The 14,587-nt window shown below is 40.7% G+C and overlaps 2 protein-coding genes and 1 pseudogene across 4 annotated transcripts in view; all 3 read left to right on the top strand.

Annotated features, from left to right (window-relative positions):
- The window catches only part of CRIM1 (cysteine rich transmembrane BMP regulator 1), a 153,952-nt gene that overhangs the window by 9,085 nt on the left and 130,280 nt on the right, over window positions 1–14,587 (top strand). The window contains exon 2 of one of the 2 annotated variants that reach the window (XM_026669349.2): window positions 13,126–13,296. The exons of the other annotated variant lie outside the window; for it this stretch is intronic. Coding sequence (XP_026525134.2) covers window positions 13,126–13,296 — 171 coding nt within the window. The remainder of the gene's footprint in view (window positions 1–13,125; window positions 13,297–14,587) is intronic. 2 annotated transcript variants of the gene reach the window in all.
- LOC148132837 (uncharacterized) lies at window positions 7,664–8,472 on the top strand. The gene is given in 2 exon segments (XM_087952555.1): window positions 7,664–8,160; window positions 8,162–8,472. Coding segments are annotated over 2 exon segments (633 nt in total). The 5' UTR covers window positions 7,664–7,678; the 3' UTR covers window positions 8,313–8,472.
- Window positions 9,848–12,457, top strand: LOC148132836 (uncharacterized; annotated as a pseudogene). Its single transcript, XR_015746933.1, has one exon. The product of XR_015746933.1 is annotated as an uncharacterized LOC148132836 (transcript).

Below are 14,587 nucleotides of genomic sequence, written 5' to 3'. Positions count from 1 at the left end.
TCTATATGGCAAAATGAATCAACATTTACTTGATTTACAGACATTCTATGCATAGCTATGCAGAGATGATTCATACTTTACACAGGTGAAGAGGCAAATGGCTATTTACAAATCTTGGTTAATGATATATACGTATTTGGGAAGAAAGCTGCTAACATTACAAACAAGCTTCTTCCTGCCAGTTACCAGGATTTCTAAGAGTAGGTGCTAGTAATTTCCAGTGGATGCATGTCTAAGATCTGGCAACATCCGGCAATTTACAATTTTGAAGAGCCAAGAACAATCTCTCAGCATGTTTTTTAACTGTTTACAAAATCCAATAATGTTGTTTCAATATTATTTTACATGTTTCCATTACACAATTGATTGTATTAACTGAATTCAGCATACCTTTTAGTGCCATGGAACCTTTTGACATTTAAAATCTTTGGATTGGAAGGATGATTTCCAAAACTATTTATATCTCTCTCTCAAGTGAATGAATATTCCATATAGATTTATTCCATTTTCCGATAGCCAGTGAGATGATTCAATTGCAGTCATAACTGTATTCTCTCTTTATTACTTTGAAACTTTTCTGTGATTCCTTTTCAATCCATGTTATAAAAATGTTTGAAAAACTTCTGTTCCTTTTCTTATTCCAATTGCAAGCATGTAAATACAATCTGGATTCAATATTGCTCTTCAGTGCCCTTAATTTCTGTCAGGGAATTGCGCAGCAGGTGTCCAAATGAAGTCAGAGACTCTGGCATGAACTTTTAGTTTATACAAATAAATACATTTTACATCTATGTTTACAGCAAATGAGATGGTTAGGCAAACAGGAGGATCGTAAGGTAAATCACAGAGTATACAGGGCACATAGAAGAAAAAGGCGGGGAAAAAGGAAAACTCCGCCCTCCATATCTACAGCAACCAATTATAGCACATATTGCCTAATGCAGGAGCTAATCAACTATAACTGTGTGTTCTAGCTCACTGCACAACCCCACTGCTCCAGCTATTAATTTAAATATCTGAACAATTTCCAATTCATAAAAGTCCCATTAATTTCACTGGGAATTAAGCACAACCAGTTTATCTTTCCTATTCTTGCACATGGACACAAAAAATGCTTTAAAGAGAATATCTGACTGAAACTCTGACAACCAATAAAGATTCTTGAATGTTGGTACTAAAGCACCAATAATTTATTTTCAATTTTGGTTAAGTTTAATAAATTGATGTTGATTCTCCCAAACTTTATTTTGGGTACAAAAGACGTATATCCGAGCCCACATACCATAACTTTTTTAATGACTGATTCAGAAAATGACAGTGGCAGATGTTGATTCATGCTATTATTATTAACTGTCACACTGTAAACAGAGAATGGCAAAATCCTTTCTAGGTTGATTTGATTCTCATACTAATATAGTCATTGTTATCAGAATTCACTGGTGATTTACCTTTAGTGATTTTATATAATTTGTATGTTTAGTTCTTGCTGTAATGTTCTGAACATTTATAATAAGTTTCACTCATTTATCTATTATTTCTATAATTGATGAGACGGTGTTAAGGCATGTTCCATGTATATAATTATATAGCTAAGTGTACCTTCTGTAAAAGGCAATCTTAATGGGAACATGATATTGTGACTGACTTGTAGTTGCATGGGCTTCAAAAAAATATTTAGATATTGACAAGATTTTGTCTGAATGAATTTGTATTTTACTTGATTTTTAAAAATGTCTGTAATTGAATTTGTTTATTGATATTAATCTCATACAATTCATATGGAATAATATTAAAGAGTATTATAGCCATTATTTTATTGTAAGACCCTTCAGCGCTCCAAGAGCCATTATTAGATCGCTGACCATATTTCATCTTTTCATATTAAGATACAGAACCAGTGAGATAAGCTTAATTGATCTTTTCTATTTAGCCTATCTCTCTTGCTATTAGCAGATAAAAGAGCAGTATCATTTTTCTGCCTTGAAAAACATCTACCTAATGAAAGCTAAAATTACTATGTAATTTAATAATTTTTAAATATAGCTAGTAATACGGGTTTTCTGGAAAAAAAATCTTTAACCCAAATGGCTTGAAATTTGATTTAACATGCTTGATTTGCACTTAGTTTTTAAAATATTATTTTATCTACTTACCTGTGGATGCCAATAGAAAAAAAATGCAGCAGACGGAAATAGTTGAAGTGAAATAAATTTTCAAAGTGGCTCAGAGTACAGTCAGTCCTATGCAGTCCTATGAATTTGTGATAGCACTAAAAAAGTACTTACAATAGGTCCTTAAAGTTCCAACTGCTCTGTATTGCCACAGTCATGTGATTTCAATTTGTTATGTTCTCTGCCAATTTCCCACAAGCAAAGTCAATGAGGAGGCTAGTAGGAAGTCAGAAGTCACAATTACATGAACTTTTCACTTAATGACCCCCAGAGATTTGCATAACACTAATAATCTAGAATTGCCACAATTGCTCTTGCTAGGCAGCATACTCACGTGATGTTGGCAAGACCTACTGACTACAGGAAGCCCTTATAAACAGAAGAACATTGACACTGACATCCCCTAAGTTCTGCTGAAGATGTTATCTAGACTGGTAACATTTGGAAACCAAATGAGGTCGGAGAAGGAATTTTCACTCTCATGTTGCCCTTTATCGCTGAATCACTTAGCAATAAGAAATTCTGGTCCTAAGTACTGTTAAGTGACGACTATTCTATTCCATTCTATTTAATAGAGTTCACTGCAAAGAATTACACTGGAAAATATACCGTGTTTCTCACAAAATAAGGCCAGGCCTTATTTTTTTTTTGACCCCCCCAAAAAACGGCTAGGCCATCTTTTCGGGGGTGGCTTAATTTCCTCCCCCACCTAGAGTGGCCCATACGTACATACCTTGCTGCGAGGCCGCTTCTATCGGACGACAAAAGCTGCCCGAAGGCAGAGTCCCCAGCCACTTCGGGGCGTGGCATGGCTGCCTGTGTTCCCTCGCCTTTAGGCAGTCTCTTTCGGGCGATGGAAGCTCCCCAAGTGCAGTCACCAGCCACTTCGATCGGCCGGTAGAAGCAGCCTCAGGGCAAGGAGAGTGTGTGTGCACTCGCCCTGAATCTTGTCCCTGAATCTCATACCTTCTCTCCTAGATGTCCAACAGCTGCCAATATTCTTGGCCACTTCACTGCTCCTCTCTGAATCACTTTGGACAAGATCAAACTCACCGCAAAACATGTATGCTTTTGATTCAGGCACAAAGTAACCCAAACCTACTGTTCAGTGCATTGAACAGTTTGTGTTGGTCTTTTATCCGCATTCATCTGGTCATGGCTCTTTGGAAGCAGGAATATTATCAAAAGGGATTAGATCTGAATTGGGATATTCAGAGTGTTTATGAACAATCTGTTTCTTTAGCACTTGCTAAGTCAATCAATTAATCAATAGATTTATTTATTGTTTTCGCTTAACAAATAAGATAAAACCTGCACAGAAGTGACCCAATGTTAATAAATGCAGTAAAACAGGAGTCCCCAAGTTCTGGACGGTGGCCCACTAATGGGTTGTGAGGTGTTTGCAACCAGGCCATGGAAATGGCGAGCGCACGTGCATCCCCACTTGCGTGAGTGGCCAACAAGCGCATTCACACATACTCCATTTTTGTGAGTGGTTGATGTGTGTGCTCACCGCTCACACAAATGGAGCGGTGCATGCTTGCCTGCCTCTCATGCCAAACCATCTCCTCTCTCCCTCCCCTCTGCCAGAAAGGTTGGGGAACTCTGCACTAAAATGTTCAAAAATATGTAAAAATATTAAAATGGTATTATAGAAGAATTAGGAACCTTTGATAAAATATTCTCTCTGTTTAGCAGCAGCCCATTTAAAACTTGCTAATTTTCTTAGTATTGTTTCCTTATCTAAATTCATTTCATATTCAGTTTAATATGAATCATGTCAAAATGATTTTTGTATCAGAGGAGCTCCAGAATTTTCTATGTTCTGAAGTGAAAATAGGGCAGTACAATAAATAATGTGTCAAATCTTCTATAATTTCTTTGGAACAAGGAAAGTGGACTATTCATTGGAAGCTCATATAGGATATTGAGAAATTGGCCCTCTCTATTTGCTGATACAATTTATTGGAACATAGTCTTGTAAGTGTCTCTCAAAAGGATGGCACTGTAACAAATTTGAGATAATGATTGCATTTGATTTTGGTTTTATTAAGTGCATATCAATAAACCCTTAATTTTGTGTGATAATTTAAACAGTTTGGGAGGGTAGGGGCAAAGGCATCAAGCACCCTTTTTTAAAATAATAAATTATTATTAGCATTATTTGGATTTAAAAAGAATTATGGAGAAAAACTGAAAGAATACAAATGATTGGATAAAAATGTAAATCAACTAGTGCAGAAAGGAGTGAAAAATTCATTTGCTCCAGGAGGCATCAGGTAGTAATAGAAGTCTAGCCCAATAATTAAATGTCCTTACAATTGTTCTAGCTTTAATTATGCCTCTACCAATTTCAACATAGAAAAAGGGGATATGAATACCATTTGGTACACCTAAAATAGTTCTGAGGAGTTTGATTTGAAAGAATTCCATATTATAAACAGGTAGAAACTCCAATAACTACTGCTTATGAAAAGTAAGGAACTAACAGTGGGTTTTTTTTAATTTAGGGTTGGAGGATATGTTGACTTTCATTATTCCTGACAAAGCTTTCTCAAATTTTTATTTTGGAAGCCTGATAATGAGAATGACAATTACCTGAAGCATTGAAAACGATACCCAAGTATCTATAACAGGGGTGGGCAAACTTTTTGGCTCAGGGGCCTCATTGACTTAAAATTTGACAGACGGGCCGGGTCAGCACAAGATACCATACATATAAAAAACTGCAAAATCTCCACAAAATCAAGTCACTGTGCCTAATGTGCCACCCGCTGTCGAAATGCCTGTCATTACAAGTCAAAATCAAATGAATGCAATCATTCAATCATTTACATCAAACCTTAATTCTGTACCAATCTTTGGTGGGCCGGATTAAAAAGACCAACGGGCCGGATGTGGCCCGCGGGCCGTATTTTGCCCACCCCTGATCTATAAGATATTATCTTTCTTGAAGTGCAGTTGCAGAACTGGCGAAAGTATTATAAATTGGAATTTAGTGAATGTAGAATAGAGTCCATTCATTGTTCCTTTAGCACTTATTCAAACAATGATTTTGTTTCTTAAATCTGTCCTGTTTATTTAAAGAATGTTACAATATAAGCTGTCCTTGAACCTTGAGCACTTGTAGTACTCCTTTGGTCATACGATTATGATTTGGGTGCTTGGAAACCAGATCATACTTTACAATGATTGCAGTGGCCTGCAGTCACATGATCACCATTTGCAACCTTCCCTGCTGGCTTCCAGTTAAGTTTGGTTGTGGGGACGTTGGTTGCCAAGCTCCCAAATGGTGATCACATGACCACAGGGATGCTCCAATTGCCAGAACTGGCATTTGGTAAGGAAGAAGGGAGCCCTGTGTTTTGACCTTGGAGTTAGTGAGAATCTAGAAGAGAGCAGTTAACATTAAATGTCTGGGACAGGAAGAGGCGTTTGCAGGCCATATCATTTTAGATTTGGAATTACCTAATGTACTCTCTGTCTTGAAGTAACTGACACAGTAAGAAGATCTAATCTGCATTTCTAGAAATTTGTATGGAAACAGGACAATATTACGGGTAAGAAGAAAAAGCTTTTTTTTCAGCAGATTTCATGCAGGCAGTTCTAGATCAATGCAGAAGATGCAAAATGTTATAATCATTTTGATAGATTTATATATGATATATCTACTGCTCCAAAGCAAGGTGGTCAGCAAGCAAATTTTATAATAAATAAAACTAATAATAAAAATGTATTTAATTTGCCTATATTGAAGTATAGATCTGGACACCCAGGATCCTTAAGAGGACAGTATCTCATCTCCCATCTTCTTCTATACTTAAAAGGCAACATCAGTTCTCCTTGAAGATGAAAAATCAGGCAAACTAGAACACAGATTATTCTTTTAATCTCTAGCTTCCCAGAAGCAAAGACACAGCAAATTTGGGTTCATAGAATGGCTCTTTCAAATTCCATTACATATCACTTATTATATTGGTAAAAAGCTGGTGCTAGATTATTAGCTCTTTAGACTTATGGGATCACTCAGTTCAGACATATACAGTTAGTCCTCAACTTATGACCACAATTGACCCCCAAATTTCTGTTATTAAGTAAGACATTAGTTAAGCGAGTTTTGCCTCGTAGCTAATTTTTTTTTTTTAAGATGGCGAAGGCGGCTGCATGTGTTTGTAGATGGTGCTCTTAAATATACTTTGCAGAGAGGTTTTTTCATGAATTTGGATTGTAGAGATTGGTATGTAGAAGTAGAAGTGTGTGTAAAGGAAAAGACAAGAAAGAAGCAATCTTGATAAACTAACTGTGAGGCTGGAATTGATTTGAAGAGACAGAGATTTGAAGAGACTGATAGACCAAGAGCTGGTACAGTGGAATGGTCAGAAAGTCACAGTTGGAAGGTGAGACGGAGAGTCAGAGCAGAGGAGGTGGATGATTTTCACGATTGTGTAACTTTCCTGATCTCCCCCTGGACTCCCCTGACTGAAGCTAAACCCTGTCTGAGAACCCAAGAGTCAGCAACTGCAGATCTGAATTGATCGTGTGGGTCATCTGATGGAGGCAGAGCTGACAGAAGAGACAAGCCTCTCTGGCCTTTGTTGACATCTGGGCCTACTCATGGTTAATAACACTGTGGAGAGTGGTAGGCTGCCGTTGGGATTTCCTGAGGTTAACTGACGAGTGGGAGCTTGGAACTGTAAACTTCATGAGACACTGTAGGACTACAAAACTGCTAAATTTCCAATGCAGCATAGCAAGCCTTTCTGGCTATTTTTTCTAGCTACCATTTACAGTTTTACTTCTGCATTCTTGTGGGTGTTCTGTGGTCAGGCTTGGGAGGGTTGCTTGGGGGATCCTGGGGCTGGGGAGAAGTTGAATGGGAGTATGTTGGTCCCTTTCCCCCAGGTGAGAGCTGAGGGGAAAGAGTGGCTTCCTGCTTGGTGGGTGAGAGCAACTGGGCAGGGTGCTGTTTATGCATCAAATGGACGTATTCTGATTATATTAGGAGATAAGAGGAGCTGGATGTGACCCCTCTGCAGCAATAAAGGATGTTGTGAGTTTGAGGGCACTGAGAGCAAATGCTATAGTGCCTGTAAAACTCACCTTGCCCCCAACAATCTGTCAGTGGAAGTAGTTTTTTTTTCTTTTTTCTTTTTTAAAGAAGAATGTTGGGGATGGGGGATGGAATGGTTCTCAGGGAAGGCAGAGGAGGACGTCCTATTTCAGTGGTGTCGAGGAACAGGAGATATGGGAGACAAGGGAGAGGGCAAGCACGGGGAACACAACCTCGGTGTTTAGTACCAATCTCATGTTCTGCCCCATTGCACTCACCTCATTTTCCTGGTCAGCAGATCTATGGTGGCCCTGGTCTTAGACTTCTGCTTTTGAATGTGAGATCAGCTTGCAATAAGGCTAGCCTTATTGCTGATTTGATCCTCAAAGAGAAGGTTGATCTGGTGTGTATAACTGAAACTTGGCTGAGCCCAGAGGGAGGTGTTCCTCTTGCAGAAATGTGCCCAGTGGGTTATCGAGCATGGCACCAGTCTAGACCTCAGGGCTGGGGAGGAGGTGTGGCTGTTGTCATCAGAGAATCTCTAGTAGCCTCCAGAGGCACTGTTCATGAAGTCCCTGGCTGTGACACCCTTTTTCTTAGATTGGGCTCAAGGGACCAGGTGGGATTGCTGCTGCTATACCAGCCTCCCTGCTGCGTGGCAGCTTCTCTACCTGGGCTCCTGGACCGCACCGCAGGACTGGCTGTGGAATTCCCCAGGCTTATAGTTCTGGGGGATTTCAACCTGACTTCTCTGGGGTCGGGGTTGGAGGTAGCCCGAGATTTTATAGAAACCATGACCTCCATGGGCCTGTCCCAGATTATCCAGAGCCCGACTAATAATAGTGGTCACACTCCCGATTTGGTGTTCTTGTCAGAGCAGTGTCTATGTGACCTGGAATTGGTAGACCTCTCCTTGGTCCCCTTGTCATGGTCAGATCAGTCTGGTGGCAATGAGTTTCTCAAAAGCTGCATCCCCCCGCAGGGAGGCAGGACCTATTAGATTGGTCCGTCCCCATCGACTAATGGACCCAGATAGGTTCCAGAAGGAACTGGGGGTTATAACTACAGATCTACACTGCTCAAAAAAATAAAGGGAACATTTAAACAACACAATGTAACTCCAAGTCAATCACACTTCTGTGAAATCAAACTGTCCACTTAGGTAGCAACACTGATTGACAATCAATTTCACATGCTGTTGTGCAAATGGAATAGACAACAGGTGGAAAGCATAGGCAGTTAGCAAGACATCCCAATAAAGGAGTGGTTCTGCAGGTGGTGACCACGGACCACTTCTCAGTTCCTATGCTTTCTGGATGATGGTTTGGTCACTTCTGAATGCTGGCGGTGCTTTCACTCTAGTGATAGCATGAGAGGGAGTCTACGACTCACACAAGTGGCTCAGGTAGCGCAGCTCATCCAGGATGGCACATCAATGCGAGCTGTGGCAAGAAGGTTTGCTGTGTCTGTCAGCATAGTGTCCAGAGCATGGAGGCGCTACCAGGAGACAGGCCAGTACATCAGGAGATGTGGAGGAGGCCGTAGGAGGGCAACAACCCAGAATCAGGACCTCCACCTTTGTGCAAGGAGAGTAGCACTGCCAGAGCCCTGCAAAATGACCTCCAGGGGGCCACAAATGTGGTCTCAAATGGTCAAATGGTCAGAAACAGACTCCATGAGGGTGGTATGAGGGCCCAACGTCCACAGTTGGGGGTTGTGCTTACTGTCCAACACTGTGCAGGACATTTGGCATTTGCCAGAGAACACCAAGATTGGCAAATTCGCTATTGGCACCCTGTGCTCTTCACAGATGAAAGCAGGTTCACACTGAGCACATGTGACAGATATGATAGGGTCTGGAGATGCCGTGGAGAACGTTCTGCTGCCTGCAACATCCTCCAGCCTGACCGGTTTGGCAGTGGGTCAATAATGGTGTGGGGTGACATTTCTTTAGGGGCCACACAACCCTCCATGTGCTCACCAGAGGTAGCCTGACTGCCATTAGGTACCGAGATGAGATCCTCAGACCTCTTCTGAGACCATATGCTGGTACGGTTGGCCCTAGGTTCCTCCTAATGCAAGACAATGCTCGACCTTATGTGGCTGGAGTATGTCAGCAGTTCCTGCAAGATGAAGGCATTGATGCTATGGACTGGCCCGCCTGTTCCCCAGACCTGAATCCAATTGAGCACATCTGGGACATCATGTCTCGCTCCATCCACCAACGCCACGTTGCACCACAAACTGTCCAGGAGTTGGGGGATGCTTTAGTTCAGGTGTGGGAGGAGATGCCTCAGGAGACCATCCGCCACCTCATCAGGAGCATGCCCAGGCACACACACTACTGAGGCCACACACACTACTGAGTCTCATTTTGACTTGTTTTAAGGACATTACATCAAAGTTGGATCAGCCTGTAGTGTTTCTTTCCACTTTAATTTTGAGTGTAACTCCAAATCCAGACCTCCATGGGTTGCTAAATTTGATTTCCATTGATAATTTTTGTGCGATTTTGTTGTCAGCACATTCAACTATGTAATGAACAAAGTATTTAATAAGAATATTTCATTCAGATCTAGGATGTATTATTTTTGTGTTCCCTTTATTTTTTTGAGCAGTGTATTATGCAGTCCAGCCGAGTTCTTAGTCACTGTTTGGAATAGGAAGGTGACTGAGGCTCTGGATAGGATTGCACCCTTGCGACCTCTCTTCACCCATAGACCTCTCTGTGCCCCGTGGTATACAGAGGGGATGAAACACATGAGGAGACATCTAGAGAGCCACTGGCGGAAGACAGGAGATGAACTCGATCGAACACGGGTAAGAGCTGCTACTGAGGCCTACCTTATGGCGATTCGTGAGGCGAAGTGTAAATACTTCTCCACACTAATTGCGTCCGCAGATAATCGCCCAGCAACCCTCTTTAAAGTGAGCCATCTCCTCTTAGGGAAGGAGGAGATAGAGGTCCACCTGAAGGGGCACGCTGAGGAATTTGCGGATTTTCTGGAAGACAAAATCACTTGACTTCATTCCCAGTTAGATGCTGGCGCGGTTGCTGATCCGGTGGAAGCTTCTGTGGCAGGTTCTTGCCCTGTTATCTGGGAACAGTTTGACCCTGTTGCTCCTGAGGAAGTGGACAGGATCCTAGGGAGTATGTGTGCGAGCACCTGCATTTTAGACACATGTCCCTCCTGGCTTGTGAAAGCTTCCCAGGAGGTGACAGGCGGGTGGACTCTGGGAGTGATTAATGCTTCTCTACAGGAGGGGACGGTGCCCCAGCACTTTAAGGAGGCTGTGGTCCACCCTCTTCTTAAGAAGGCATCGCTGGACTCCACCTGATTGGATAATTTCTGACCTGTCTCCAATTTTCCCTTTTGGGGGAAGGTTGTTGAGAAGGTGGCCGTGCAGCAGCTCCAGAGGTTTCTAGATGAAACAGATTATCTCGACCCCTACCAATCAGGATTCAGGCCTGGATTTGGGACAGAAACAGCATTGGTTGCACTTTTGGATGATCTCTGGCGGGAGTGGGATGGGGGTAGTGCATCCATCCTTGCTCTACTTGACCTCTCAGCGGCTTTTGATACCATTGACCATGGGATTCTCCTGGGACGGCTTCAGGGGATGGGAGTGGGAGGCCTTGTGATGTCTTGGTTCACTTCCTTCCTCTGCGGCCGCTCTCAGTCAGTGTTGATAGGAGGTGAGAAATCCAACCCTCGCCCACTGCTTTACGGGGCTCTGCAGGGCTCGGTACTCTCTCCGCTCCTGTTCAACATTTATATGAAACTGCTGGGTGAGATAATCCGTCACCAGCTGTATATCTCGGCCCGTGGTGAGTTAAGTGTTACTGTGTCCTCCCTTTTGCAATGCCTGGAGGCTGTTAGGGGCTGGATGGGGAGCAACAGGTTGAAACTAAACCCATGCAAAACCGAGTGGCTCTGGGTCTGGGATTCGTTGGTTCAGGAAGAATTGCCACCTTTAGTCTTGTATGAGGTGGCACTACCCCAAACAGACCCTGTGCGTAATCTGGGGGTTCTGCTGGACTCACGAGTCTTGTTCGAAGAACAGGTGGCAGTCGTGGCTACAAGGGCCTTTGTGCAACTGCGGATTGTGCACCAGTTACACCTTTCCTGGATCAGCAGTCCCTACTCACAGTCACTCATGCCCTGATCACTTCCCATCTTGATTATTGCAACGCGCTCTACATGGGGCTGCCCTTGAAGAGCATCTGGAAGCTCCAGTTGGTGCAAAATGCAGCGGCCCGCATGGTTATATGCAGACTCCGATGTGCACATGTATCACATCTCCTGCAGGAGCTGCATTGGCTGCCAATTTGTTTCCGGGTGCAATTCAAGGTGCTAGTTGTCACCTTTAAAGCCCTTCATGGCTTGGGTACAGGTTATCTGAGGAAACATCTCTTGCCAGTGACATCCGACCCATTAGAGTGAGGAGGCAGGGAATGCTGCTGGTCCCACTCCTAAGGGAGATACACCTGGTGGGACCAAGAAGAAGGGCCTTCTCTGTGGTGGCTCCATCTCTCTGGAACATCGTTCCCCCAGAGATTAGAATGGCCCCCTCATTAATACTATTCCGAAAGGCACTGAAGACCTGGTTTTGCCAATGGGCCTAGGGAACCCAGAGAGGGATGGAACCCATCAGATGGCTAGTGTGACCCTCTGTCGGGGTGGGGGGGGGAGTTGGTTTTTGTTTTGTTTTGTTTTTTTGTTTTCCCAAATTTTGTTCTATTGTACTTTACTAATTTATTTTATTCTTTTTGTTAGTTCTTATTGTTTTTATTTTTAGTTTTTGTTTTAAATATGATTTTACATTATGTAAGCCTCCTTGAGTCACCATGGGCGAATAGGCGGCAATATAAATCAAATAAATGAATAAATTAAATTAATAAATTAATAAATAATAAAATGGTAATGAAAAAGTGACTTTGCAATCAGTCCTCGCATTTAAGAACTTTGCAAGTCTGTAAAAGCAAATTAACATTAAAGTAAGACGTCTTTACTTTATGACCAAGTTGCCAGTCCCAATCGTGATAGTTAAACAAGGATCAGATCTACAGATTATGAGCTACTTAGGGTTGCTTTTCTATATCACATTCTTGTATGTGTAGAGTTGAGATAGTGTAACTAGTTTTAATGAGTGTTATGGTGGCTTCTAATCCTGATAGAGATGCCTTTTGTAATAGTAACTCCATACTGCATGTAAGATTTCTTTTCATCTCTGATTTGAGGGATCACTGGAAAAAATTATATCAACACTAGATGAGGAATTCAAGTGAGTGAACAGTTAATATTGCTTCAGGATCCGTAACTGAGGTGGCAGATTCAAATGTATTATCTATTTATTATTTATTATCTTAATTTCCCTGGAGGGCAGAATGTCAGAGAATGACTATTGGTTTATTACATCATAGGTTGATTGAAATGATAGAATTGTTTTGAAAACAGCTCTGTTAAAACCATCTAGACCTCTTTCACAGGGACTCTATCAGATGGGATTATCAAACATCTGGAATGATAGCAACTTCTTGTTCAGTTGAGATGACTTGATTGCTATACTTTACAAAACAGTAGTCCCCAGAATGTTTTGGATTTTTGTGTTTTCTATTCTGTTACAAGAGCTAGGAATGTATTCTTTAAACAAGACACCCAGGGTTCTCAAATTTCGATGTTAATTGGAAAAGTCCAAGTTCACATTTCTTTTTAAATGTAGTGTAATGATAATAATGTGAACTGGAGATAAGCCGCAGTTATAGAATCTTGTAACAGGAGCTTTAAAAATGAGTTTAATATTTGTATTGAGATGCTTCGGTACAGTATTTGGCAAAAAAAGAATTAAATAAAACAAATCAATAAGTTACCAGTATTATAGTTGTTTCATTTTGGTTTTTAGATGAAAACTGGGATGATCAGCTACTTGGATTTGAGCCTTGCAATGAAAACCTCATAACAGGCTGCAATATAATCAATGGAAAATGCGAATGTGATACTATTAGGACCTGTAGTAATCCCTTTGAGTTTCCAAGCCGGGATACTTGCCTGTCAGCTTTAAAAAAGATTGAAGGTAAGTCAGTATTCACTAGTAAATGACTTCTGTATTATTTATAGCATATTACCTTAAATATCTAATATATAATTGGCTATAAATCACATATGCTTGTTGGCAACAATGTCAGCAATGTTATCATATCCTTGTTGGCAACAGTTCTAGCAAATGAAGTATTTGTGATTTACTAATGGCTTTCAAATGTTTAGGATAGTAATAAACTAAAATATATGCAGGCATGTTTCATACAATGTATGACTACATATCCAGAATGGAAATGATTGTTTGGCAATTTTCATCATTAAGAAAATCTCATCTGAGTAGTATATTGCTTAGTAAGCACTGTAATATATAAATGCAGATATGTTTCAGCCCCCATTGGAGTACTTTATTTTCTGTCATAGAACAATAATTAAAACATTCAAAGACAAATTGACCCAAAATTAAATTCTGTCTGAGCTTAGCTTCGTATATTTTCTGCTTAAAGCAGCTTCATGATCCTGTAATCCATACTACAAAATTATGTGTGCTGTTTGGGAAATGTATGCATTCATTCATGCGCATGCATAAATACATAGCCTTGTCCTGCATCTTATCATGAAAGATATAAATAACATTACAAATGATATAACATTTAGAAGTAATATGCTGACATGCAAATATTTTAGAATGTGCAGGCTGGATCTTGAAGATGTAATTTTATTGATTGGATAATATTAAATGTTTTGAGCAATACTTTTAAATAGAAATTATTTATCTATAAAATTGATATCCTACTCCAATCAGAACAAGTTCTTAGCAGCGTATATAATAGAAAACAACATTGAAAAAAATCTATGATACAAATTAAAAGCAATTAAATGAAATCATATGATTAAAAAGATTGCCTCTAATGAATGAAAGATAGAATGTTATAGGAAACTATTTGTATTTTAATCATCTTTCTGAATGCAGTCAAAGAGATCAATTTAATTTCTTGTGGTAGTTATTTCAAAGGACAGCGGCTGCTATTGAGAAGATTGCTTTAAATCGTAGCTGCCTTTACTTCCCGAAATGGCTTTAAGAAAAATTTCCCAAAATGACCACTAGGCCAGTTCTACCTTGAGTAGTTGGTCCCAGTTGCTAAGCCACAAGAACTTTATGGCTCGAAATCAGCATTTTAAATTGTACCTAGAAGGCAAGTGGGAGCTAGTGCAGAGCTAGAAGCACATGTGTAATATGACCCCACACTGGGTATCGGCACACAGGCCAGTTCATCCTGGACAAACTGTAACTTTTAAGGGCAGAAATCTATAAAGAGCTTTATAGA

The sequence above is a fragment of the Notechis scutatus genome, chromosome 1 (assembly GCF_049901735.1).
Source record: "Notechis scutatus isolate UNSWTSFEM ecotype Mainland chromosome 1, rNotScu1.2, whole genome shotgun sequence".
In the NCBI taxonomy this organism is placed as follows: Eukaryota; Metazoa; Chordata; class Lepidosauria; order Squamata; family Elapidae; genus Notechis; species Notechis scutatus.
This window is presented reverse-complemented; position numbering and strand designations above follow the sequence as displayed.